Raw genomic sequence first — 25205 nt, forward strand, 5'->3', positions numbered from 1 at the left:
TAGGTGTTGGACTAATGGCCTCACATTTGCTTCTAGAATACTTTAGTATACAGAGGAGTTCATGGCCAACTCAATGGCTACAAGGTGCCCAGTGTCTGTGGTTGCCAAACAAGCCCAAATCATCACCCCTCCACCACCACCACAGATCCTGTCAAGTTCTTTGTGGAGAGAAAAGGCATTCTCTTGGTAACACTTCCAAAAAAGACATACTTTTCAGTCTATTTCTAATTGCGCTATAATGAAATTTAACATTTAACACGCTATCTGAGGCTTACACAATCTCAGAAGTTAGCATGCTATCAAGCTAACATCTGCCTTTACCCTCATATAATACTACTTGGTACCTAGAGATGGGATTGTGAGTCATGGCAGTGTCAGCTCAATATGAGAAGAAGTACTGCCCAGGGATATTTTACTTGTGTGCACTCTTTGATTCTGCCCTCTTATCAAACAAGATGAAACAAGCCTGCAGGCTACAGGTTTCTTTTTTAGCCTCAGTATAGACTCCCTCTCTTGCCACACCTTCACATTTTGATGATGGAGGCCAGACTGGCGCACCTTATCAGGCATGTTAGATTGCTAATGATATTGCAGGCAAGTACCATTTGAGACATTATTGACATAGATATGTGTACATCATGATGCAAGTTGCTTCAGTAGCTTTCACAGACACTACCATAACATTTTCATATTGCCCCGTCAAAATCTGATTGCATTTATTTCAGTTTTTGGAAACTAGACGATGCTGAGAAAGAGTGCGGTCGGTGGTCAATTTCAGGACTACACATCACACATAACGCTAATCCATATACCACTGTGGTCATGATATTATTTAATCAAATTCATTTCTTGCTCCCATCTGTGCCATAGTCATTAAAAGGAGGATATCACAACCCCAAATCTAATCAAATATTTACTGTTAATCTTAGGCGACTGAACCACAGGGTGGGTGGTTGCATGCACACGTGCGCACATGCCCGTAAAGTCAAATAGTAAGTCCATAAAACATGGTTTAGGGTGGCCGAGGGAACCAGTATCATTATAGCATTATAGATTTAATATGTTACAATGGTAGATTAGGCAAGGACTAGTAACACACACACACACACGCGCACACACTCCCATGCACACGTTTCTGCCTATAATGATGAATGAGACCTGCCAAAGGTACAGTTATTTCTGTAAGTGCTCCAAAAAAGACAGAAAGAAATAGATTATTCAGAAGAGAAGAGAAGAGAAGAGAAGAGAAGAGAAGAGCCGTCTTTAACCATTACCTTACTTTGGTTTCACCCACACATTTAAACTACTGCCAGAAGATCTCCCAACTTTAAAAGACACAAGTAGAGTTTGGCTCCAAACTCCAAAACCCATTTTCTCATCTCTTATCACTCTCTCCCTCTCTCTAAATGAATTTTAGCAGAGTTAAAATGTGCTTTGGGGTAAAACAGTGCAGAAGAGGACATACAAATGCAGACAAATAAAAAAACAAAACAAAAACATGCTGCTGGGCAACCCAGAGTTTAAAAATATCTGGCACTGCACAATATTTTAACTGTCTGGTTTTCTGAATAGTAATGTACTAATGGAAGGCTACATTAAAACTAATTTCCTCTTCTTAGGGCCAAATAGCCAAGGTCTGCATGCTGGAAGTGCAACAATGAGGCAGTCATTCCTCTGTTATTGAGGAGGGAAGAACCACAATCAATCCACAAAGATGTTCTTAGCTGAGTAGCAAGATCAGGATTTTTAAGCTTTTTGGCCACATGATACCAAAGCAGTGTCCTTAAAGTGGACCTGTTACAATAGTGGATGTCATCTGAGCTCAGGCCTCAGACTGCTCTAAACACTTGGTTACAGTTTTTTCTACTCTTGTACATGTATGATGTCAAAAAAAAAAGAAGAGGATATCCTTAATATGGTCAACTAAAGCACAGAAGCCCCACCCACATGCTGGTCAGTCCTTCTGTTACTCAGTGGCAGCCAATCAGAAGAAACTTTCTTTCAGACAGTGGATGAACTGAGGAGCTGCACCAAGGTCCAGCACAAGATGAATAAGGATCATTTAAACTGAATGATGCAAAATGACTCCACTAGAGTCCAATAATAAAATAATGGAGCTGGAAATCAGCATAATAGGCCCCCTTTAAAATGATTATGATACATGCATCCACACCAGTGACAGGGAAAACTCAACTTGCCACAGTGTCACTGTCATTTTAAGTAATTCTCTTGTTCCTTCTGCCTTTTAAGATCTGTCCTTTTATACTGGTTCCTTTCACATGACTTTTTCACTTCCAAGACAGTGGACACTGACAAAACAAAGGCCCATCCATTTGAACTGTCAGCAGCTTCACACTGGAGCTAAGGAGTCTGTGTGTGTGTGTTCCTGCATAATTTGGCGGGGGACTTGTAGCTCATTTATCACAGGCCTTGGGGGACTGCTAGTCTATCAAATGATGTGGTCTATAAAGCGCTTCCATCATCCTAATCCTCATAACCATCCCCCCCCAGAGTCCTGTATCTTTCCCCAGCTCTCTTTTTAGACAAAAAACAAACACTCACATAAGGTCAGGAGCTGATGCAGATCATAAAGCCGCAATCCAATCATGCAACAAAAACCTTTATAGACAGCTTATTGCGACAGAGCACGCTCAAAATACTCCTCCATCCTCTCATTCATGCCATCGTTAATAAAGAAATCTAAAGTCTGGTTTAATGTGGCTATACTGGAAAGACTTACAGGGATTAAGTTCAAGCAAGCATCATGCTAGACAAGACAACACAGGCAAACAGAAACCACTAATCAACAGATGAGAGGAATAATGCAAACTCCCTATTAAATCGTCTGAGATGGACTCAAATGGGATGTAAGAGTGAAAGCTCCAGGAGGCCACATGTGGCTCCATATGTGTAGGTCTTACCCACCTGAGGGATTATAAAGGCATCATCTGAGCCAATGATATTTCTTAGTGAGGGTGGGTCCACAGGGGACCCACCTGCGAATAAGCTAGACCTCATATTTACATAATGCAGAGAGCTCAAGTGTGAAAGCACTGCAGATGTCTGGCAAATAAAGGGACCAGCTGCAGGTGCCATCATGGAGGACCCCAAGGGAGTAAGATATGTCCAAACTGTAGCTAAATGTCCAAAACAATAGGCTGAAAAAAAAAGAAAAGCATACTATATACACAACTGTGATGAGCACTTTCTGCCATTTTCACAGAATACAACAGTTTTTTCTTTAGTATTTTGGGAGCCTCATCTTACTCACACATCTAATAAAAATTATATAATTTTTTCCCCACACATTTTAGTAGCTATTCTGCCTCTCAACACTCCTGAGAGGCGCCCTTCAATATAGTCAGGCTTTCTTTGTGCAAGCTGGCTAGAGAAAACATCATTTATCCATTTTTTTCAACACTTGTCCAAACAGAATCACAGGCGAGCAAACTTATTCAAGAAGTTAAAAGATGAGGTGCCGACCTACAGGGAGTGCAGAATTATTAGGCAAATGAGTATTTTGTCCACATCATCCTCTTCATGCATGTTGTCTTACTCCAAGCTGTATAGGCTCGAAAGCCTACTACCAATTAAGCATATTAGGTGATGTGCATCTCTGTAATGAGAAGGGGTGTGGTCTAATGACATCAACACCCTATATCAGGTGTGCATAATTATTAGGCAACTTCCTTTCCTTTGGCAAAATGGCTCAAAAGAAGGACTTGACAGGCTCAGAAAAGTCAAAAATAGTGAGATATCTTGCAGAGGGATGCAGCAGTCTTAAAATTGCAAAGCTTCTGAAGCGTGATCATCGAACAATCAAGCGTTTCATTCAAAATAGTCAACAGGGTCGCAAGAAGCGTGTGGAAAAACCAAGGCGCAAAATAACTGCCCATGAACTGAGAAAAGTCAAGCGTGCAGCTGCCAAGATGCCACTTGCCACCAGTTTGGCCATATTTCAGAGCTGCAACATCACTGGAGTGCCCAAAAGCACAAGGTGTGCAATACTCAGAGACATGGCCAAGGTAAGAAAGGCTGAAAGAGCGACCACCACTGAACAAGACACACAAGCTGAAACGTCAAGACTGGGCCAAGAAATATCTCAAGACTGATTTTTCTAAGGTTTTATGGACTGATGAAATGAGAGTGAGTCTTGATGGGCCGGATGGATGGGCCCGTGGCTGGATTGGTAAAGGGCAGAGAGCTCCAGTCCGACTCAGACACCAGCAAGGTGGAGGTGGAGTACTGGTTTGGGCTGGTATCATCAAAGATGAGCTTGTGGGGCCTTTTCGGGTTGAGGATGGAGTCAAGCTCAACTCCCAGTCCTACTGCCAGTTTCTGGAAGACACCTTCTTCAAGCAGTGGTACAGGAAGAAGTCTGCATCCTTCAAGAAAAACATGATTTTCATGCAGGACAATGCTCCATCACACGCAGCGTCCAAGTACTCCACAGCGTGGCTGGCAAGAAAGGGTATAAAAAAGAAAAACTAATGACATGGCCTCCTTGTTCACCTGATCTGAACCCCATTGAGAACCTGTGGTCCATCATCAAATGTGAGATTTACAAGGAGGAAAACAGTACACCTCTCTGAACAGTGTCTGGGAGGCTGTGGTTGCTGCTGCACGCAATGTTGATGGTGAACAGATCAAAACACTGACAGAATCCATGGATGGCAGGCTTTTGAGTGTCCTTGCAAAGAAAGGTGGCTATATTGGTCGCTGATTTGTTTTTGTTTTGTTTTTGAATGTCAGAAATGTATATTTGTGAATGTGGAGATGTTATATTGGTTTCACTGGTAAAATAAATAATTGAAATGGGTATATATTTGTTTTTGTTAAGTTGCCTAATAATTATGCACAGTAATAGTCACCTGCACACACAGATATCCCCCTAAAATAGCTAAAACTAAAAGCAAACTAAAAACTACTTCCAAAAACATTCAGCTTTGATATTATTGTGTTTTTTGGGTTCATTGAGAACATGGTTGTTGTTCAATAATAAAATTATTCCTCAAAAATACAACTTGCCTAATAATTCTACACTCCCTGTAGAGACAGAACAAGACTGACCCACCTAACATACCAATCAGTGGTCAGCAACTTTCTTTATTAACCCAGGTTTTCTTCACATGTCTCTTTGTGAGGTCACATAAAAGTCACAAACCATCTACGTTAGAAGATCTGGTCATAAAGTGTTAGGGTTACAAATATGACAGGAAAAGGATACTAGTCTTTTAAATCTATAAGTAAATGTGCCTACTTCACCACTCTGAACATGGTTTATATCTAACGTGACAGCTGACATTAGAGCCCTTAAATGTGATTTTAAGAAAACTGGACTCAAACCGACCCCTACTAAAAGAAGATGTGGAAATCCTTTTAGCATTACTAAACAATTTTATTGATAAATACCAATAATCTGTAATCTGTGACTCAGGAGAATTTTTCAGGAAAAAAAAAAAGCACCTTTTAACAGTTGGTGTTAATCTTTAACTCTGAAAAAAACCTGTTCAGGTTAAGCCTGCTGTACCAGTTCCTACGGAATTCGAAAAGCATCAATGCAAACTTTGGCTTAAGGCTCACCATGCCTCACTTACCCCTTTAATCTTCCATTACAGTGCACACCCAAGTTTCCCTGAACCTGGCTGTTTATAGTGAACAGAGATATAAATTCAATCTATGAGGCTAAACTGGCCTTTGTGGTTTTTGGAAACTGGTACGTGAGGAAGAACAGAGAATTTGTTGGGGATTATTTTGAGCTATGGATTAATAACAGTGTTCCAGTGGTCATTTCAATCAGCAGGGTGCTGTAGGTGGGACTGAAATGTAAAGAAAAAAAAAAATGAAAAAAAAAAAATGAAAATAATGTGTTTTTCAGACAACAATAGAGTCCTGTGGTGCACAGGAATAGGACGGGCTGCAAGAAAAAGCTCATTAGTAAGATAAATGCATTGCTTCTTTCTTTTTCTTCTTTAAAATTAATTAATTTTCTCCCTCCAAAGGAAGGGAGTATGTTATCCGCTATGTTTGTTTGTGTGTTTGTTAGCAGTCTAGCATCCACATTTTTCAAGATATAATTTTTAAATTTTGTGTGATGGTAGAAACCAGTAACAGCTCGAACTGTTTTAATTTAGGTGAAAATCAGGTCACACCAAATGTGAAAAATCAGTGAAAACATCCAATTATCCACATTTTTTTTTTTTTTTTTTTAATGTATTGTCTTCAGACTTTAAAACAACTTACTAACCTTTGGGGGACATGAGTACTTAGGTTGGCTAAGCATTTGACCTAGACCTTCACTGTTAGCACCCAAGGTCAAAGCTGACCTTATTTAAAAAAAAAAAAAGAAAACCACACAAAATAATGAGTAATATACAGGTCTTATTGATTATCGTTGCTATTGCAGCTTTTGGTATGTAGGTTATTTTGCTTCCCCTTAATAACGGATACTATGGCCTGTTGAGAATGTGAAACAGTTTTACTTGTGAGTCAAACGGTAAAGTCTGTTAATGCCATGCAAGAAAACAATCAGAAGAGTAGGTCAAAAGTTTAAACCTTTGTGCATGCTTGAAATTGTCTGAGTTGAAAGCTATACTGTTAGTTTATGCTCCATTCAGCATGTATGCAAACAAAAACACAGACACACACACGCACGCATATCCTGTCTACCTTTAATTATTAACCAGCTGGGCGTGACCTCTACCACTACCTCCATCTCTGCCTCTTTTACACATTAATAATGAAGACTGAGTGTGTCTGTGCCTCTGTGTGTGTGTGTGTGTGTGTAACCTCAGTGGTCACTAATGCAGTGTGTGCCTACGTCATGTCATGTCATGATGTTTTATTAATGTGATGTACGCTCAAATAATATACATTTTCAAAGATCAGCTCAAAGAAAAAGGATGATAGATATAAATAATAAAATGTTAACTATCAGTAAACAAAGTGCTGAACGTACGAGATGATCTGCCCAGTCTGTCCTGTGATTTCATGAGAAGTTTTTAATGAAATTTCGTCTCTTTGCCTCTGAAAACAACAGAGTGCAGTTAAAAACTCTGCAGGGTCTTCTTTGGATCTAATGGATTCCACGTTACCTCTCTCACGGGAAATCTGAGAGAGAGTCTGTTCATGGTCCTGACTGAAAGCCTGAGGATACAGCGGACTTCATGAACACCAGAAATATCATAGGAATCACAGACAGTTGAGCATGAAAGACGGAGAGGCTCATATTAAGAACCTGGATCTGATCTCAGAAATGTGTGTTTATAAAATAAAGATGTCACAGCAGTACATTTTCAGTGGGGTTTTTTTGTTGACCCCTGCTGTACAGACACTATAAATCTTCCCCATGACTGAAGTCCTGAATTTATTTTCCATGACAAACCAATTTAATGAGGCGCCTATTTGTCCTGGTCTGTAGAACAAAATTCTGGGGTCAGCTTCACAAAAAGATCTGGCCTGTGGGATTAAACCAGTCTTAATTTTGTTCTTATATTACTCGGGTAATGAACAGTATGCGGGTTAGACTTTAGATTAAAGCTAAAAGAATGATGCATCTTACAAAAAGGCTAACTCAAGCCTAAGACTGATGTTATGGTAAGAATCAACAAAGGAGAAAAACTCTGAATTTGTGGTTTGCCACATGGCAAAATCACTCAGAGGGGAAGTTGTCCTTGGATGCTGCATGAAATATACAGCAGTGAGGTCATCATCAGCCATTCTTTCTTGCTTGCCTTGACTGCAATAACAAGAAACGGCATCAAAACTCTGATACATATTTGCGCTTTGTTGAGATTTTATACAAACGGAACGTTTCCTACACTGCTTACAATGTCTACTATAAGTGAAACATCCTTGCAACCGGTCATGTATTCCCTCATAATTCTCTGTGCCACACAATTTGTATAGATTACAAGATAGTTAATGACTAAACTCCTTTGATGTAACTGGATGAATTAGGCATTTATCTTAGTGGAAGTGAAACCAGCTAGGGAACAAAGGGTCGACACAGCCAAATGCCTCGAGTCACCTTCATGTAACAGATCCCTGTTAAATGAATAATTTGTGCTCTACTGTTTTAACTAATGCAAAAAGCTACTGCTAATATTGATCAAAACATGTGCAAAGCTTCTCAATATGTGCAGCTTCAAACTGAAGAAAGTGGTAGGCCCATACAGTTAGCCTTGCAATTAGTAGCTAGCCAAGACTGCTAAAAATATAATCATTATTGTGGTTCTTGTAAATGCACATTTTATGATAATCTTGAGACTGCACATTAACCAAATCCATATTATCATTTCTTCAGGAAGACTGATTATAGAGTGTGACTGCAATCAGCGCAGCTGTGATGCTACTCTGCTACATGTTCTGTAGATAGTGCTTTTTATATTGTAAAAATAGTACTGGAGCAACTGATTATGCCATTTGAAGCCCAGAAAACAGAAGCACTATGTCCTCTAAACACAACCTTTTAGCTGAAACTTGTCTAAATGAAAACACTGCACAGGATCTATGTTAATTTAGTATGCAAAAATCAGATTTGCTTTGAGTGCAGGTTTGGCATTTCAGTCTGGAGAAGACTTGTTTAAACAGGCTGAATTAATGTGCACTCCTAACAAACTATCCCTTGATTTTGGAGAAATCTCTTCATTTCCTTGTAATTGGTCTCAAAAGTGGTTTAAAACAAAGAACAAATTCAAGAAATCAACCCCAAGAAGCTTTAAGAAGCTTTTTTAGTGAATTTATTGCCCCTCTCCTGCAGCAGCCTGAGGTTTGCTGATAACAAGGTGGTTAATGAGCTACCCTTCTACTTTACCTCCACTGCAGTGAGAAAATGCCCTGTCGAGTGCCAATGCTAGTGAAAGCTGCAGGCTTATCTCCTGATTCACACATTAGACTGCACCTACTGCACAAATACACTGGAGGCTATTGTAACAGGAAAAGACAGATTAGGTGAGTCAGGCTCAATACACAATGTCTCCATTATTTCACCAAATTTGTAAGAAGCACTGAAAACAACTGTCATTAATTTGGTTGGTTCACTTTCCATGTTCCATGTTTCTCTGCTCTGTTCTTCCCTCCTTCTATTTCCCCTTTTATTGCCTTCACTGTCATTTCTCCTGGTCTACATTTGGCTTTTAAAACAGCAATGAAAAATAAAAATAAATAAATACATAAAAAAATATTACTATTTTAGTTTCATGCTGCTGTTTTCATCTGATACTTCTGCTCTCCTGTGGTGTAAAGAGTGAAGCTGAAACAGGTTCCAGAGAGATAGACCAACTCATATGTGTGTGAGAGGCTGTGAAAGGAGTTGAGGACAGAAATAGATAGAGAAAAGAGCTCCCTGATATGAAGAGGGCTGCTGCTTTGTGGAGAACATCAGTTTGTGGAGACGTCAATTTAGTAGTATTCACACGCAGATGACATCGCCTCACAGACACCAGATCCCAGGCCACTGTCAAACTGTCCAATCATCCACTCAAACACATCCTGAGACACTTTCACTCCAACAACCGCATGCATTCTTGGCCATTTCACAAGGACCAATTACAGCCCCACAGACCAGCAGCTCTGAATGTTTGAGAAGCCAGCTGAGACAGTGATTCTTTCTGGATTCTCTCTTGATTATCATCACAAAGACTCCCTAAATCTGAAGCTGAAAATACAGCAGCTTTTTTTTCTAAACACATGCAAATCACCAAGGAAAGCTTGAAACCAAACTCTGTGTCAGCCTGCAGCAGACATTAATTCTGAAATTCGAGGATACGCCCACCCTGAGATGACATACCACAGTACCACAGCAGCAGCAATGTCATTAAAACTGCTGTCTGTGCCTCTCACAGGACGCCTTTCAAAAAAAGCATTAGGAAGCCAGGGAGCACCAGTAGATGCACATGACATACTCGTGCTAACAAGGAGATTCAAAACACATGCAAATATTTATGAAGCAGGGTGAATACTGGCTACAGTAATATACAGTTATGTATGTTTATGATGGAGTGAATGACAGAAGAGGGAGGGTTAAGCCTAAATAAAAGCAAAGAAGAAGAAGTAAATGAAAACGTAGGAACACGGGACAAATGCAGGACTGCCTACTACATATACACATGCCATAACAGCACTCTTTTTAGAAAAAGGGGAGCAGGCTTGGAGTTTTTAAAAACAGAAGCTGCTGGGAAGCAGTCAAAAAAATAGAATAAAGTCTGCCTCTGTCTGAAAAGCCGAATCAGGAGTCTGTAGGTGTGGTGTGCTCCGACAGGAAGCTGGCTTCTGTCCCACTTCCTGTGTATCACCAGGAAGTGGAGATTGAAGATAAGACTCAAGGTGGATGGAACAAAATGAACCATCCCCGTGGAGCAAAAACTGGTGATGAATTCCATGAGGACTGTGGAAAAATAGTTTGATATTCCACCCTCCTTTTCAGATTGCATCAGTTAATAAAGTGACAGTTTAGCAAGAGGGTGAAAATAAATGACAAACACATGCTTAGATGAAGAGAAAATGGAGAGAGGCTTAAAGAAACAAACCAATATCTTATCTGAACATTGAAGGCAATAATGTCACTCTGCAAATGCTTCCTTTGCGGGATGCCAAAAATCCATTCTGTTAGTGTCAAACAGGTTTTAGCAGAACACATAGGTGTGCTCAATAACAGCCTTCTTAAATACGAGAGGTTATTTATGCATAAACAAATATTAGGAATGCCCCAACTGCGAAATTCTCAGAGAGATAATAATAAAGATCATTTGTTTTTGTTCGCATAGAACAAAGAAAACTTAAAATCTAAAGTCTTTCATCTCCTTATATCAGTATATTTGAACACAGACAGAACAACCTTTTTTGAGCACAACAGATTATCAGCCACTGCCATCAGTAAAGTTTATCCTTGACAAGAGGTCAATGTCAGTCCAGAAGGCCGATGAAAACCAATGTCCATACATAATAATGGATATAATTATATTGTTTTAGGTTTTATTTGTACAAAAAAAAAAAAAAAAAAAAAAAAAAAAAAAAAAAATCTTGAAATGCCTTTTAAAAGACTTTGAAAGTCATTGTGCACATTCTGAACAGAAGCACAGGTTTATTCTTTGAGGCTTTTGTGCTAACCGAGAGCAGCAATGGTTTTATAACAGGCTCTCAGGTAATAAATAAACTAGAGGGGCGCTTTGGAAGCACATCCTCCACCAAGTACAGAGCAGCACAGACAGTTACACAGTTATCGTGAACTGCAATTGTGAAACGCCGGCGGATCGCCAACCAATAGGACCAATACAACTGATCGTCGCCTACTCCAGTATGTCAGTGAAGTATCCCTCATTGTGATATTGAACCCAGACTTGCTCTCGATTCATCCATCCATGAGTGAATGTTGCTTGTAGTAAAAAGTGTATTGAGTGCTCAGATAAGTCCCAGTCTATTTACCAAATGAAATGAAAACATGTAAATATTTTACAAAAGCAAAACAAAAAAACAATAAACAAAAAAAACAACAAATATGGAAATTTGGTGGGTTAATGGAAAGAAACTAAACTCATGCACTGCTTATTTGCAATAACAACACACAAGGAGGTTCTACCAAGCTGAACACCTGTTTTACTCCCATCACAACCACTGCTGTGGATATTTTCATGGACACTAAGATGTGTGCAAACCTCACACATCCACTCTTCACTTCCCATATGTTTATTTTAAATCCCACTGGATCACTAAAGTATCCCTGCAATAATCCAACATTATGTTACTCACCGATATCTGGAAGACTTCCTGTGTGTCATCAAGCATCTGCACCCTTATGGAGACTTGGCGTCCTGGAGGCTGGGCAGGAGGGCGCAGACCTGGCTCTAGGGTGGACACCCCAAAGCTTTCAGGAGCGCCCAGCCTCTGCCCGGCTGTGGACGACCTGTCGGCTGGTTCGACCATGATGACAGACCTTACAGTAACAGGCTATCGAGCTGCAGGGACCTCTGTTCACGTCTAGTGGAGAAAGAAAAGAGAATTTTCTGAAAATGTGGGATTGGAGTTTGTCTCTTTGTATGCTTTGGGCCCTCACTATAAACAGCACAGTTGCATCACATCCTGTGTGTTAGTAAATCTGCATGCACAATTTCCTTAAAAGGCATTCTGATACTGCTTTTATAGGAATTCTAAATGCCTTTTGTGGGTGTCTGAAGGACTAAAAACGTCATTAGCATTTTAAGAAACACAGGCCAAACTGCATGAATGCAAACCTGAGAGATCTCTTGAATAACTGGAGGTGAAGGACAGCTTGAAACATGAAAATAAAGGCCCTGTGCACCTTATTTTAAAAAACAAAAAAACAAAAAAACAAGGGAGTAAGAGGTTCTTTTGCGGCATTTTGCTTGGAGAGAAACTCCAAAGTTTAATTACTTCAAGAAATGTGTGAAATGTCTACCCATATTTATCCAATCTTTGCTTTAAATTGGTCTTGCAGAATGTACAAACCACAAGACATTTAATCTGAGTTCTGTAGTGATGAGATTTATTTACTTATTTATTTATTGGCTATAGTGATGAAATGAGTGCATACACAGCATAAACTTCAGACAGACATGTCTCACACCTAGCTAGACACTCATGTATCCCAGCTGCAGATCATGAAGGTGGGATTTCCTATGAGCTATTCACAGAGCTCTGTTTAAGGCCAGTTCAGACTTGAATAAAGCATCACAAGTAGGGCAGATGAGATACGGTCTGAGAACGCACAAAGACACTCAATCTGTGCCCCCCACCCCCTCCCCCTTTGCTTTCATTCAATTACACAACACCCCCACCTCCATCCCACACTTGATAAACCTCAACCTCAGACAGTAAATAACCCCTCAGGACTGCTGGTGATATCACAGCCGAGGAATGTTTTAGAAGACAGTCAGGGTGGGGGGCAAAGGGACGAGGGTAACACACTGCTGCGCTGCCCTGACACACTAACACACAGGATCAATTATCCAGTGTTTCCAGCAATGCTCAGTAGACTTTGAGGTTTGTGTCTGAAGAAAAATTAAATATTAAAAAAAAAAAAGAGAGAGAGAGAGCGAGCGATATCATGTACAGAGGCATTTCTTGTCAATAAATCATGACATCAATGTCTACTTCTAACCCAGTAGCAAACATCATTTAGAAAACACAGCTTCTTGTCCAAGGCCAACATAATTGATCATTATTATCACACAACAGATGTAGTGTGACTGTAAACTATGAGTCATCCGCTAAGCTGCAGTGGAAAAAAAAAAAAAAAAAAAAATCTGTCGTTCCCTTTTCACCAACAACTCTGCATCCGGATAAACAGATTGTTGTAAATATTTGGGTGGTGCAGCTAGCAGGGAGACTCCACCATGGCAAACATCCACCCAGACTATGTGAGCTTCATTCACCACTTACAATGCCGGGCCCATAATTCAGGAGCAAATACAGTGTGTCATAGGGTTGATGGGAGCTGTCCTGTTCCAAAGACTCCTATAAATGTGCCTGAAAAATACAGCTTCCCTTTGCCCAAATCTGGAGAATCAAACTGATGTATAATTTGTGGTCTTACGAGGACAGGACACTGTGGTGAAGCCACTGTGACGAGTATCTAGTTTGGGGATAAAGTACAGGTTGAGTGAATTTTTTGAGCCAGATGTTAAAATATTTGGGCAAGCAAGGTATGAAGACAAAATACTTGAATGTTATTCACAAAAGCACAGTCATAGTTTTTATAATAAACCACAATAAAAATGCTACAAAAAGGCACCAGCATCACAGATGTGGTTGAGAAGTCCAGGTAAGTGAATCCAGTTAGTCTAACAACACCAGTTGCAGCTGTCTGTAATGGTATTATAACCCTTTTCCACTATTACGTACTTGGCTCGGCTTGATTAGCCTTTTAGGGTTTTCTATTAGGTGGTGGTACCTGGGACCAGGTCCGTTTTTAGCACCTACTTGGCCAGGGTTCCAAGCGATCTGAAATGCTCTAAAAATGTGACGTCAACAGCCTGCAGACTGAGTCTGACAAAAAGCCATACACTGAGCAGCAGGTATAACATCGATGTCCTACATTGTTGTGTTGTGTTTGTGTCACATACACTGACTGAAATGGACTTTCAGCCATATTCTATAATGACCCCATCCATGCACATTAGGGTGTACTCAATCATAACTGAAAACGACTGAAACCAAGTACAGTCAGTTTGAATAAGTACTAGTGGAAAAGGGCTATTATTGTTCCTGTCAGTCAAAGCAGAAAGGCCCCAAACTTTGAGCTTTAACAGCTGAGTTATAAGAAAACTTAGACATCGCACAGATGTAACAAAGGGATAAGTTGGTTGTAGAGGGCTGTATTAGTTGCTGTATGCTGTAAAGCCGGTATTTTAAAATGTGACCCTATGGGGATTGACCCACTTTTGGCAACGGCCTCAAGTGGCCACTAGAGGAACAACAGTTAGTGGCACTTCCTACTTTGGCTGCCACATCTTCACATTTTGAACTGTTGGTCAAAATAAAGCAACTTCGACATCTGTCTTATTTCTTTCATGATCATTCACAGCTTATCAAACCTTTATTTCAAAACTGACCCCAGAACAGTTGACCTGATTTTTCCCCACAGAAACAACCAGGCTAATAACACCACACTGCACTAGAAGAAAAAAAAAACAGCACCATCCTTAGTAATCCCTTCACATGCACACACAGGTTACTGCTTCTCTACACCTCAGTCACAAAACCTGAAACTGGAGACGTACCAAGGAAGTGACCTGACAATAAAAAGGGATCTGACATTCAAGTTACTCATTACACCAGTGGGAACACTCCTTTGTTTCTGTCAACCACTTCTGCAATGAAATGAAAGTGCCATGCAGTTGTTTACTGGTAGCTGTAACGGCTGGAAGAACTGAGACAGTGACCAACGCCTTCCCTTAAGCTATAGTAAAACTTACATACCACTGTCCTGCTTGACAAAACAATGTTACATATTTTAAAACCACAAACTTAAACCTCCCTGTGTTACCCAAGTCAAACACCAGTTTTATAGCTCTAATAATTCACTGACAATGACGTATCAATTGCCCAGCTCATATTCTGCAGGCAGCAGAGCTGATTTGTTGCCTGCATGTCTTCAGTCTTTCAAGAAAAGCTCACGTAACGAATCTACTGGGCACTAAAATAAAAATAATACAGCTTCTTCCATGCTGATTTCAATGACTTCACCGTCATAAAAGAAATCGGAACCTTGATAATAACACAGTACGTGTTAAACTGAGGATCAAATTCACCACCAACAAAATCTAGAAAGAGGGAATTTGGAAGCTGGGATTTCTTCATCTCCTCTTTAGAGCCTGGGAGAATTATACATGGAGTTTTGTTGTGCAAGAGAGGAATACAGAGCAAGCTGCTCATGCAGGCACAAAGGAAGCTACTGTGGGAGCTTCCAGCAGTGGGGCTTTAACTCAGGGGGACCTAGGCCTCTCAACCAGGCTTTGAACTGGCTGAAAGTTTCCCAAGAGTTTGCCAGAGGGAAGCCAAGCTGAGAGAATCGGATGTGATTGCAAGTGCATGAGAGACAGCCTTATGTCATACAGAGAGAAAGGTTACCAATTTGAATCTGATCGTTTTCATACAAAGGATTACCAACTCTGACCCTAATCTGTTAAAAAAAAAAATGAGATAATGCTTTGTCATTTTTTAAGTGAGAAGTCTGACATTACATAATCTGTGTAAGCTTGCACAATGGGAAATGTCAGTCGGCTGTGAAACAGGTCTGGCAATCAGCAGTTTGGTTAAAATTTCAACGCCAAATAAGATGCAAGAAGCTGGAAGTCTGTGCACAGACTGATGAGTGTGCTGGTTTAAAAAAAAAAAAAAAGCTAAATTATTGAGAAAATTCAATTCAATTTTATTTATATAGCGCCAAATCACAACAAAAGTCGCCTCAAGGCGCTTTATATTGTATAGTAGATTGTACAATAATAAATACAGAGAAAAACCCATCATATGACCCCCTATGAGCAAGCACTTTGGCGACAGTGGGAAGGAAAAACTCCCTTTTAACAGGAAGAAACCTCCAGCAGAACCAGGCTCAGGGAGGGGCGGGGCCATCTGCTGCGACTGGTTGGGGTGAGAGAAGGAAAACAGGATGAAAGACATGCTGTGGAAGAGAGACAGAGATTAATAACAGATATGATTCGATGCAGAGAGGTCTATTAACACATAGTGAGTGAGAAAGGTGACTGGAAAGGAAAAACTCAATGCATCATGGGAATCCCCGGCAGCCTACGTCTATTGCAGCATAACTAAGGGAGGATTCAGGGTCACCTGGTCCAGCCCTAACTATATGCTTTACCAAAAAGGAAAGTTTTAAGCCTAATCTTGAAAGTAGAGATAGTGTCTGTCTCCCGAATCCAAACTGGAAGCTAGTTCCACAGAAGAGGGGCCTGAAAACTGAAGGCTCTCCCTCCCATTCTACTTTTAAATACTGTAGGAACAGCAAGTAGGCCTGCAGAGCGAGGGCGAAGTGCTCTAATAGGGTGATATGGTACTACAAGGTCATTAAGATAAGATGGGGCCTGATTATTTAAGACCTTGTATGTGAGGAGCAAGATTTTGAATTCAATTCTGGATTTAACAGGAAGCCAATGAAGGGAAGCCAAAACAGGAGAAATATGATCTCTCTTTCTAGTCCCTGTCAGGGCTCTTGCTGCAGCATTTTGGATTAGCTGAAGACTTTTCAGCGAGTTTTTAGGACATCCTGATAATAAAGAATCACAGTAGTCCAGCCTGGAAGTAATAAATGCATGAACTAGTTTTTCAGCGTCACTCTGAGACAGGATATTTCTAATTTTAGAGATGTTGCGCAAATGGAAGAAAGCAGTCTTACATATTTGTATAATATGTGCGCTGAAGGACATGTCCTGGTCAAAAATGACTCTAAGGTTCCTCACAGCGTTACTGGAGGCCAAGGTAATGCCATCCAGAGTAAGAATCTGCTTAGATACCATATTTCTAAGATTTTCAGGGCCGAGTACAATAACCTCAGTTTTATCTGAATTAAGAAGCAGAAAGTTAGCGGCCATCCAGCTCTTTATGTCTTTAAGACATTCCTGCAGGTTAACTAATTGATGTGTGTTATCTGGCTTCATGGATAGATAGAGCTGCGTGTCATCTGCATAGCAGTGAAAATTTATGCTATGTCTTCTAATGATGCTGCCTAGGGGAAGCATGTATAATGTAAACAGAATTGGTCCTAGCACCGAACCCTGTGGAACACCATAATTGATCTTAGTGTGTGAAGAGGACTCTCCATTTACATGTACAAATTGGAGTCTATTAGATAGATATGATACAAACCACTGCAGTGCAGTACCTGTAACACCTACAGCATGTTCTAATCGCTCTAATAGGATATTATGATCAACAGTATCAAACGCAGCACTAAGGTCTAGCAGGACAAGCACAGAGATGAGTCCACTGTCAGAGGCCATAAGAAGATCATTTGTAACCTTCACTAAAGCTGTTTCTGTGCTGTGATGAGCTCTGAAACCTGACTGAAACTCTTCAAATAAGAAAAGGAGCAGCAGAAACTGTGCTGTGAAAAAGGATCAGTGGCCACAAGATGAAACTAACTTAAAGGGATGTGATGGGCATACTGTGTGACATAATGGGTTTCACAGCTGCACTGCTAGGCTAATGAAGGGAACTTTGCAGTCATATTTCCATCAGTTTCCGTAATTAAACAGCACTGTGTCAAGGCCACTGTAGAGAGAAAGTAACACGGTAGAGCTGGGGTAATATTCTCAGAAAAACTCTGAATAATACAAACATTTACAAATAGTCAGAAAAATTGTGTTTTTGTCAAGGACCCACTTGCCTCACCTCATAAGGTTGGATCAGCATAGTCATAACACAATCATTTTATCATAATGTCATTTATAAAAATTTAGAATATGCCGGAAAAAAAACTGTTACACATTCCTTGAGATGTCTGTGGAAATCGTTAAATGTCTTTGTTTGACAAACAGTCCCAAACCTGAAAATATTAATGTAAGTACTGCCCACACAAATTTAAAAGATTAAATAGCACATAATCTCTCGCCTCAGTTACTTTATCCTATCACAGATATATCAGGATATTACAGATATCCTGCTAGTGGCATATAACACATATGTCCAATACCAGAGATAGCAAGAGAGCGATATGGCCCTCAAAGATCCATAAAAAAGGATTTTTAAAACCTTAGTTGGGGGATAATGTCAGCAAACAAAACTACACAAGTAGTTTTGATGTTCTGTGGTAACTTAAATGAAAGCTCATTTAGATAGTGCTTCAAAGTAACCGCCAAAATAATGGCCCAGAGGCGTTAATAAGATGCCCACGTACCAGACTTGCTCATAGAAGGACTTTGCCAAGCCCTGCTGATATGAACTCTTTTTTTTATGATGTGGAAAAAACTACTAGGGGTAATTTTGTGTCGTCATATAGTTTGTTCACTAACAAACATGCCGCAAAATGGCTCTAACCCCACTGCCAGCACTGTCTGCAGCACACCACCTCACCAGCATTCAGCCTGCTACAGTGCAGTCCTGGGATCCCTTTCACAGGTGATTTAGCCCCACTCTAACCTTGAATCATATGACCTGAATAGCAGACATGATGGTAGGGTGGGACTAATGCTGAGTCCCAGATCAAGTCGGAAGTCAAAATTTCTGAGTTCCCAGTTTAATCTGGAATGCCCCCTTAACTTGAATTTCCTACTCAGAAAGTCAAAGCAACCCCAACAATCAAGAATGAACAATACAAGATGGCAGCAGTTAATGTACAAGCAGTAAAACTGTAAAATTTTTAATCTGGACTGCCACCGTTGTATATTCATGACTCGCTAAACAAGCCATATGCAAAGCACTGAGTAGGCTCTATCCGTGCGTGTGCCACAGCTGTGTTTTTAAGTTACAACAAACAAATATGCTGTATCGCTAGTCATACATGAATGGCTCTACAATGCTAAAAACAAAAACAAATCCTGATTTTCTTGCTTTTCTGACTTTACTATTGGAACACACTAGCTAGGGAGTGAAGTCATTCTAGACTTCCAACTTCCAAGGTTATTGGAACATAGCTAAAATCTCCAAAATTCTTATTTAGACTGTAACCCATTCCAAAGCGGTTCATTTATGGTGTGAATGTGATCAGACCGCAATCAGAATTAAATACCAGGTATACGTTGTAAGTTTGAGCTACAGAAAAATTTCCCATAGCCACGTATGCTTTGCATTCTGGGATGCAGTAAGGTACTATAGAAGTGCAAAGGTATGTATAGGCTAGCAACTAGCAGTCAAATGAAAACTTAAATTCTACAGGTTCTCCAATAGGCCACAACACAGGACCCTTTTCCTGCATTTACTTTTGTTGCTCCCCTCTCTGGACACATCTGGCCAATAACATTCTCATCTGGTTTGTAGGGATGCATTTTAGTTCACTTGGATTTTTCTCTGTGTAAAAAGAAGTCAAATCACAGGGAAAAACTACAAGTTTGCAAACTCATCAACTGATTTGAATCAGAGTAAAAGAACCATTTGATGTGAAAACTAGGGGTTACATACCAGGGACTCTCCATAGGTTGTTATAGAACTAAAGAAGCGTCTTTCTTTCAAGAGGCTTCTTTACTTTGGTATGTGAACATGAAAACATGTTCACATACCAAAAGAACTCTATTTGCCTTCTTTCCAAGTACTTGAGACTAAAGCTCTAGTGGTGAATATTTTTGAATTATGTCCTACTTAGCTGTTCTCATACCACTGTACCAGGGGTTTACTTGGATCAGAAGAGGTGAAGTAATAACCTCCAACTTCAATGTTAAAATGATCGAATTTACAGAATTACAAGCAACATAAATCTTTCACAAAAACTGTAAGGGTGATATTGTTAAAAATGAGTTATCCATCTAGGATACTAGAGTTAAGAGTGACAGGTGCCCATGAAACCAAACTGGAGTCACTGATCACTGATACTTCTCCATCATGTCTGGAGCTCTTTTTTTTTAATGACTGACAAATATTTGACAAATGACATGGCTTTTTGTGTGTTACCGCCAGTTCATGAAGTCTGCGCATCAGTGTTGGTTAGATCTGATGCTTAACAGATATCGTGTCTGTATTACATGCCCTTAAAATCTACAGATGCATCTTGATAACAAAGCTATTTAGAGCTAGCTGTTAATTCAGTTCCAAAAAGCTCCAAATAACTAGCATTGGGAACATTGTTGAGGCTTAAAAAGCAGTGCCTGATGTTATGTTGCTATGTCCATCTTTTGGTGACTACACATGCACGCAACTATCAGTCAGTAGGTCAGTCAGAGGGTGCATACCGAGCATTGCTTTGTGCAGAAAAAAATCCCTGTGTGCTCTGGTGAGGGCATCCTGAGTAGCGACATATGGTGGGAAGGTGTGGAAACAGCTAAGCAAGTGGATCTTGCTTCCAGATTATGTCCCATATATTTACACCCACCCCACCCCCAACCCCCAAAACTCACACAATAAAACTAATACAAAAGGCTCCACACCAATTGAATACAATCAAACATGCACTCAGCCAATGAACACTAAAGGGGACCCATTACCTGACAGTGTTGTTTGTTGTGTACATTTTCACTCTGTGTATTCTACATGAGTCGAGTGAAAAATGACACCCAAGCCGACAAGCATTGGCAAGGGTGAGATCAAGGCTATGTCACAGCGAGCCCGCTACACCTGCGCTCCTTGACAGATCAGTGGCTGGGCTTGACTCCACCAAGGTGACACCATCCACCTGCTGAGCCATTAAGCTGCTCTACTGCCCTCAGGGGAGCTTGTAGTGTGTGGGTGTGTGTGGGCAAGAAATGGAGTGCAACATCAACACCACGTGGCAATCAAAACCATGTCATACTGATCGCAAAACCAAATAGGCAGCATTTCCACCTGAGCACCCAACCATTGTTGATCATGGGTGCTGACCCTGTGACCTCACGCTGAAAGACGGAGGGGATCCAAGAAGAGTATGTGTCTCTCAGAAATCAATAAAGGGAGGGGATTTGTTTGCCAGCTGATTGTGACACCTCAAAGGTGCACACTGTGAAAGGGGGGGGGGGGGTGTCTCTGAGAACACCAAAGATCAAGGAGCAGCTTTGTTAGGCGCACACACACAACAGCACAGAGTACAGTTGGCAAAGAGAGAGCCCTACAATGTGGGTTAGCAGAGTAATCCTTTAGCCCAGGGCAAAGATGTCAGTAGGCCAAGGCAACCTGCTCACAGTCCAGGGACTGAGCTGGTGTGTGCATGTGTGTGTGGCATTATTAATACAAAATACTGGAATTACTAATAAAGTGGAAAATATTCAAGATTAAAGTGTCAAAACTATAATAATCTTGAAGTTTATGTAGCAGTAATCACAGGAGCATATCCTTGTCTATCTTTAAGCTTACAGTAACAGAAGCTCTGCTGGACCTCCTAAAGCTCAGCCGATTAGGAAAACGAACAGACTGGTGGCTGCAATCGAAGCGAGCTTAGACTTAAGATATCGGACTCATCGCGCTTAACGCGCTGTTGCATTTTAAAAAAAAGCCACGACTCCTATTCCTAGAAACTGGTCTACATAATGCAGTAAAGCTGTCTGAATCTGCACCTACTGTGCGAGGAATACGAGAAACACTGCGTTTAAGCTCGCTTCACAATCCGGATGGCACGGTTTCCTTACCCCCCCCTCTTCCTCCAGGATCCACTGAATGTGCGTCCGTGAGAGCTTTTTATGTCCAACGCAGATGGTAAAATCCACGCTGTAAGTTTTGAACGCGGTGGTCCTCTTGCTCGCAGCTGAACCGCTCCCTCTCAGGTGGGACGTGGTTTGTCCGCGGCAGCCATTCAGACAAATGTGGGAAGCCGCGCACTGAGCTTTCTACTGGAACAATAAAGAGCAACACACACCGCCTCCAGCGCTCCGTGCGCCCCGGCACTGGTGGTGGTGGTGTCAGGGAAAGAAAGTGCAACTTGGGCGGCTCAGCAGCGCCATCGCACGGCCTGAGGAGGGTGTTGGCCATTGGTTTGTTTCTCACAATGAGCACTTTACAGCCTATTTAACTTAGTAGAGATTCAAATTATTCAGGTATAATGCCCCAGAAAGCAGACTATATCAGAATTATGAACAATAATGGCTATTTTATAGATATAATAGGAGTAAAGTAAACGTTGCTTAGATTAAAACGTTTGAATTTAGTATCAATATTGATGATAATACAAAATTACAGTGCATTATAAAGATAAAGTAATGTAGCCCTTATACATGCATGTTTGTGATTACATTTTTATTCTTATGTTTTGCTGCTAACACGTTTGGATGTTTACCTGAAAGTGTTACTAATATTACTTATTATTTATTTACTTTATTATTATATTTTTTTTTAGATAATTATTCCTTGTAATTAAGTATTTTGTGTTTATACAACGGCATATTAGCGCCAACGAAGGTAGGAAATAAATAGGAGGGGGAAAGAAAAAAACACACACACATTAAAGTGGCAAATTTATGAGAAAAGGGTAAAATCTTCAAGATCAAAGTACAAAATTTTTAATAAAAAGAGGAAATTACAGAATTACACCACTACTAGTAAGGACTACAGCACAATGGACAACTTCGTATCAATTTTTCACTTTAATCTGAGAATTTTTTACAACTTAATGTCGAAATTTTTGAGTTTTTTCTACCATTTCACATAATAGTGATGGTTTACGTTCCTTGTCCTTTTTTTATTAGGTTGAAAAAAATTATTTGTTATAATTACAGTTTTTTCTGATTGCTTAAGCACATTTTTTGTAACTATTGGCTATTTTTGCAAAACTCTACACACAAATAAGAAAACCTGTCACCCAATTATCAAAACATTGTAGTTCTCTTGCAAAAGCGAACACAGCTAGATTAACTCTTCACACCTTCGTAAAAATGGTGTTTTCGTATCAAACAGTACACACAAGCCATCATCTACTAAGCACACAATGCGCCAACTGCACACTGATGGTATGAATACAAAACACATCTGGCTTTTGCATTCTCTGAGTACAGATGTCAATTTGAGGTCACACTTTTGTCATAGTGTCATGTAAACATACAAGGATCCAAACTTCAAGTATTGGTGTTTATTCACACTCATCAAAACCAAGACAAAGTCAGAACACAAAATAGGAATTTCACAAAAAAAAAAAAAAAAAGACAATCAGCCTACATCATGTCGCGTCTTTCTGGGTCCGCCACAAAATTTCGTCCACATCGCATGCCATATCCTCCAGTCCAAGGCACCGGGGAAAATATCTCCTTGAATGCCGTATCCAGGCCTGACATGATGCCTGGTCAATATCTCCACATGCCTCCTCCATTGCCTGTAAAAGGGCTACCTGTTGATGAGGATGACGGTCGTACACTTTCCAGCGCCAGGCAGAGAAGAACTCCTCAATGGGATTTAAGAATGGAGAGTATGGAGGAGGTTGAGTGCCATGAAGGATGGGTGGTCTGTAAACCAGTTGCGGACCAAAGCAGCCCTATGGAAACTAACATTGTCCCATATGATGACATATCGGGTCTGCTCTGGTCTCTGAACAGTGAGCATGTCATGCAAGGTGTCCAGGAATGCAATAATGTGTGCAGTGTTGTATGGGCCTATGGTTGCATGATGGTGAACAACACCATTTTGGCTTATAGCTGCACACATGGTTATGTTACCACCACGTTGTCCTGGGACATTGATGATGGCACGGTGTCCAATAATGTTCCTGCCACGTCTCCTGGTTTTACTGAGGTTAAAACCGGCCTCATCCACAAAAAGTAGCTCATGTCCCATTGCATCTGCTTCTAGTTCCATCACTCTCTGGACAAGACAAAACAAATGCAACACATCAGGCCCATGCACAGCACTACAGTATGCACTTCCAAATTCAGAACCAATGACACTAGCTTACCTGCACATAGTCATATCGCAGTTGCTTTACACGTTCTGTGTTTCTCTCGAAAGGAACTCTGTAAATTTGCTTCATTCTTATTCTGTGGCGCAAGTACACGACTTAGTGCAGAAATGCTTGCACTGTGTATATTTTGAAAGATGGTGTCATTATCAATTATGCGCTGCTGTATTTCGCGCAGTCTTATTGCATTATTGGCAATCACCATGTTCACTATATGGGTCTCTTGCTCTGGAGTGAACATGCTTCCTCTGCCCCCAACATCTGGACGTCTAGCAATTCTGTAAAGTAACAATTTCAGTATTTTTGCATGTATGGTACTGTTGTGTTTCTCATTAGAGTATGGCAGTGCTACAAAGTACTTACCGATTCTCATTTCGAAATGTCCTAATGATGCCTGCCACAGTGTAGCGGCTCAGTTTAGGCTGAACCCGTTGGCCAGCTTCCCTCAGGGTCATCCCATGGTTGATGACATGGTCCACTATTGTAGCTCTGATGTCATCAGTTATTCTGTTTCTTACTCTTCTTACCCTTCCTCTTTCCCCTCCTCGTCCTCTTCTTGCTCCTCCACGTCCTCTTCCTCCAACTTCTTCACCTCCACGTCCTCTTCCTCCAACTTCTTCACCTCCACGTCCTCTCCCTCAGCCTCCTCTGATTTTCACTCTTCTCACTCTTGCTGCTCCTTCCATTGTACTCCACATAGACAGCTTACCTGTTTATAGTGCTTAGGCTGATTGCAAAGTGGACTAATTATCTAAAACAGTTTTCACATGTGAAAGTGTGCCAGACAGTTGGCAAAATAGTGTTAATGATAGCCATACATGTGTATAATTTTGCTAGGAGTGTGTTGGAAATTTGGTAATTGAGTGTAAGCAGTGAGTTGTGTTTACAGTTCTGCAAAAAGAGTGTTGTGCAGTGAATTGTGCCTACAGTTTTGCAAAGTGTGTGTTACAAAATGGCAAACTGAGTGCAAAGCAGTGTTTGTGCTTTTAGTTTTGCAAACTCAGTGAGTGGTTTTGCTATAAGTATTAATAGTTTTAGAAATTGTGCTATAAGAATCACAGTTAGGGTTTAAGCATTCAGAAAAAAACTGTAAAATCAAATGGGTTTTTTCGAAAAACAAAAACAAAAAGACTGAACTGGCCCGTACGGGGATCGAACCCGCGACCTTGGCGTTATTAGCACCACGCTCTAACCAACTGAGCTAACCGGCCACGACACTGACGGGCAGAACAAA

The 25205-nt window shown here is 40.6% G+C and overlaps 1 protein-coding gene and 1 non-coding gene across 5 annotated transcripts in view; both read right to left on the reverse strand.

Moving 5' to 3' along the window:
• The window catches only part of LOC116310275 (FERM, ARHGEF and pleckstrin domain-containing protein 1-like), a 71737-nt gene extending 49763 nt beyond the window's left edge, over positions 1–21974 (reverse strand). For all 4 annotated transcript variants that reach the window (XM_039606824.1, XM_031727032.2, XM_039606825.1 and 1 more), the window contains exons 1-2: positions 21720–21974; positions 11749–11976 (exon numbers count right to left, since the gene is read on the reverse strand). In XM_039606824.1, coding sequence (XP_039462758.1) covers positions 11749–11922 — 174 coding nt within the window. In that variant the 5' untranslated portion in view covers positions 11923–11976; positions 21720–21974. The remainder of the gene's footprint in view (positions 1–11748; positions 11977–21719) is intronic.
• A 3134-nt stretch (positions 21975–25108) lies between these two features.
• Positions 25109–25182, reverse strand: trnai-aau. The gene has a single exon. It is a non-coding gene; the product is annotated as a tRNA-Ile (tRNA).
• Positions 25183–25205: the final 23 nt, after the last annotated feature.

The sequence above is a fragment of the Oreochromis aureus genome, linkage group 23, assembly GCF_013358895.1.
Source record: "Oreochromis aureus strain Israel breed Guangdong linkage group 23, ZZ_aureus, whole genome shotgun sequence".
Taxonomy (NCBI): Eukaryota; Metazoa; Chordata; class Actinopteri; order Cichliformes; family Cichlidae; genus Oreochromis; species Oreochromis aureus.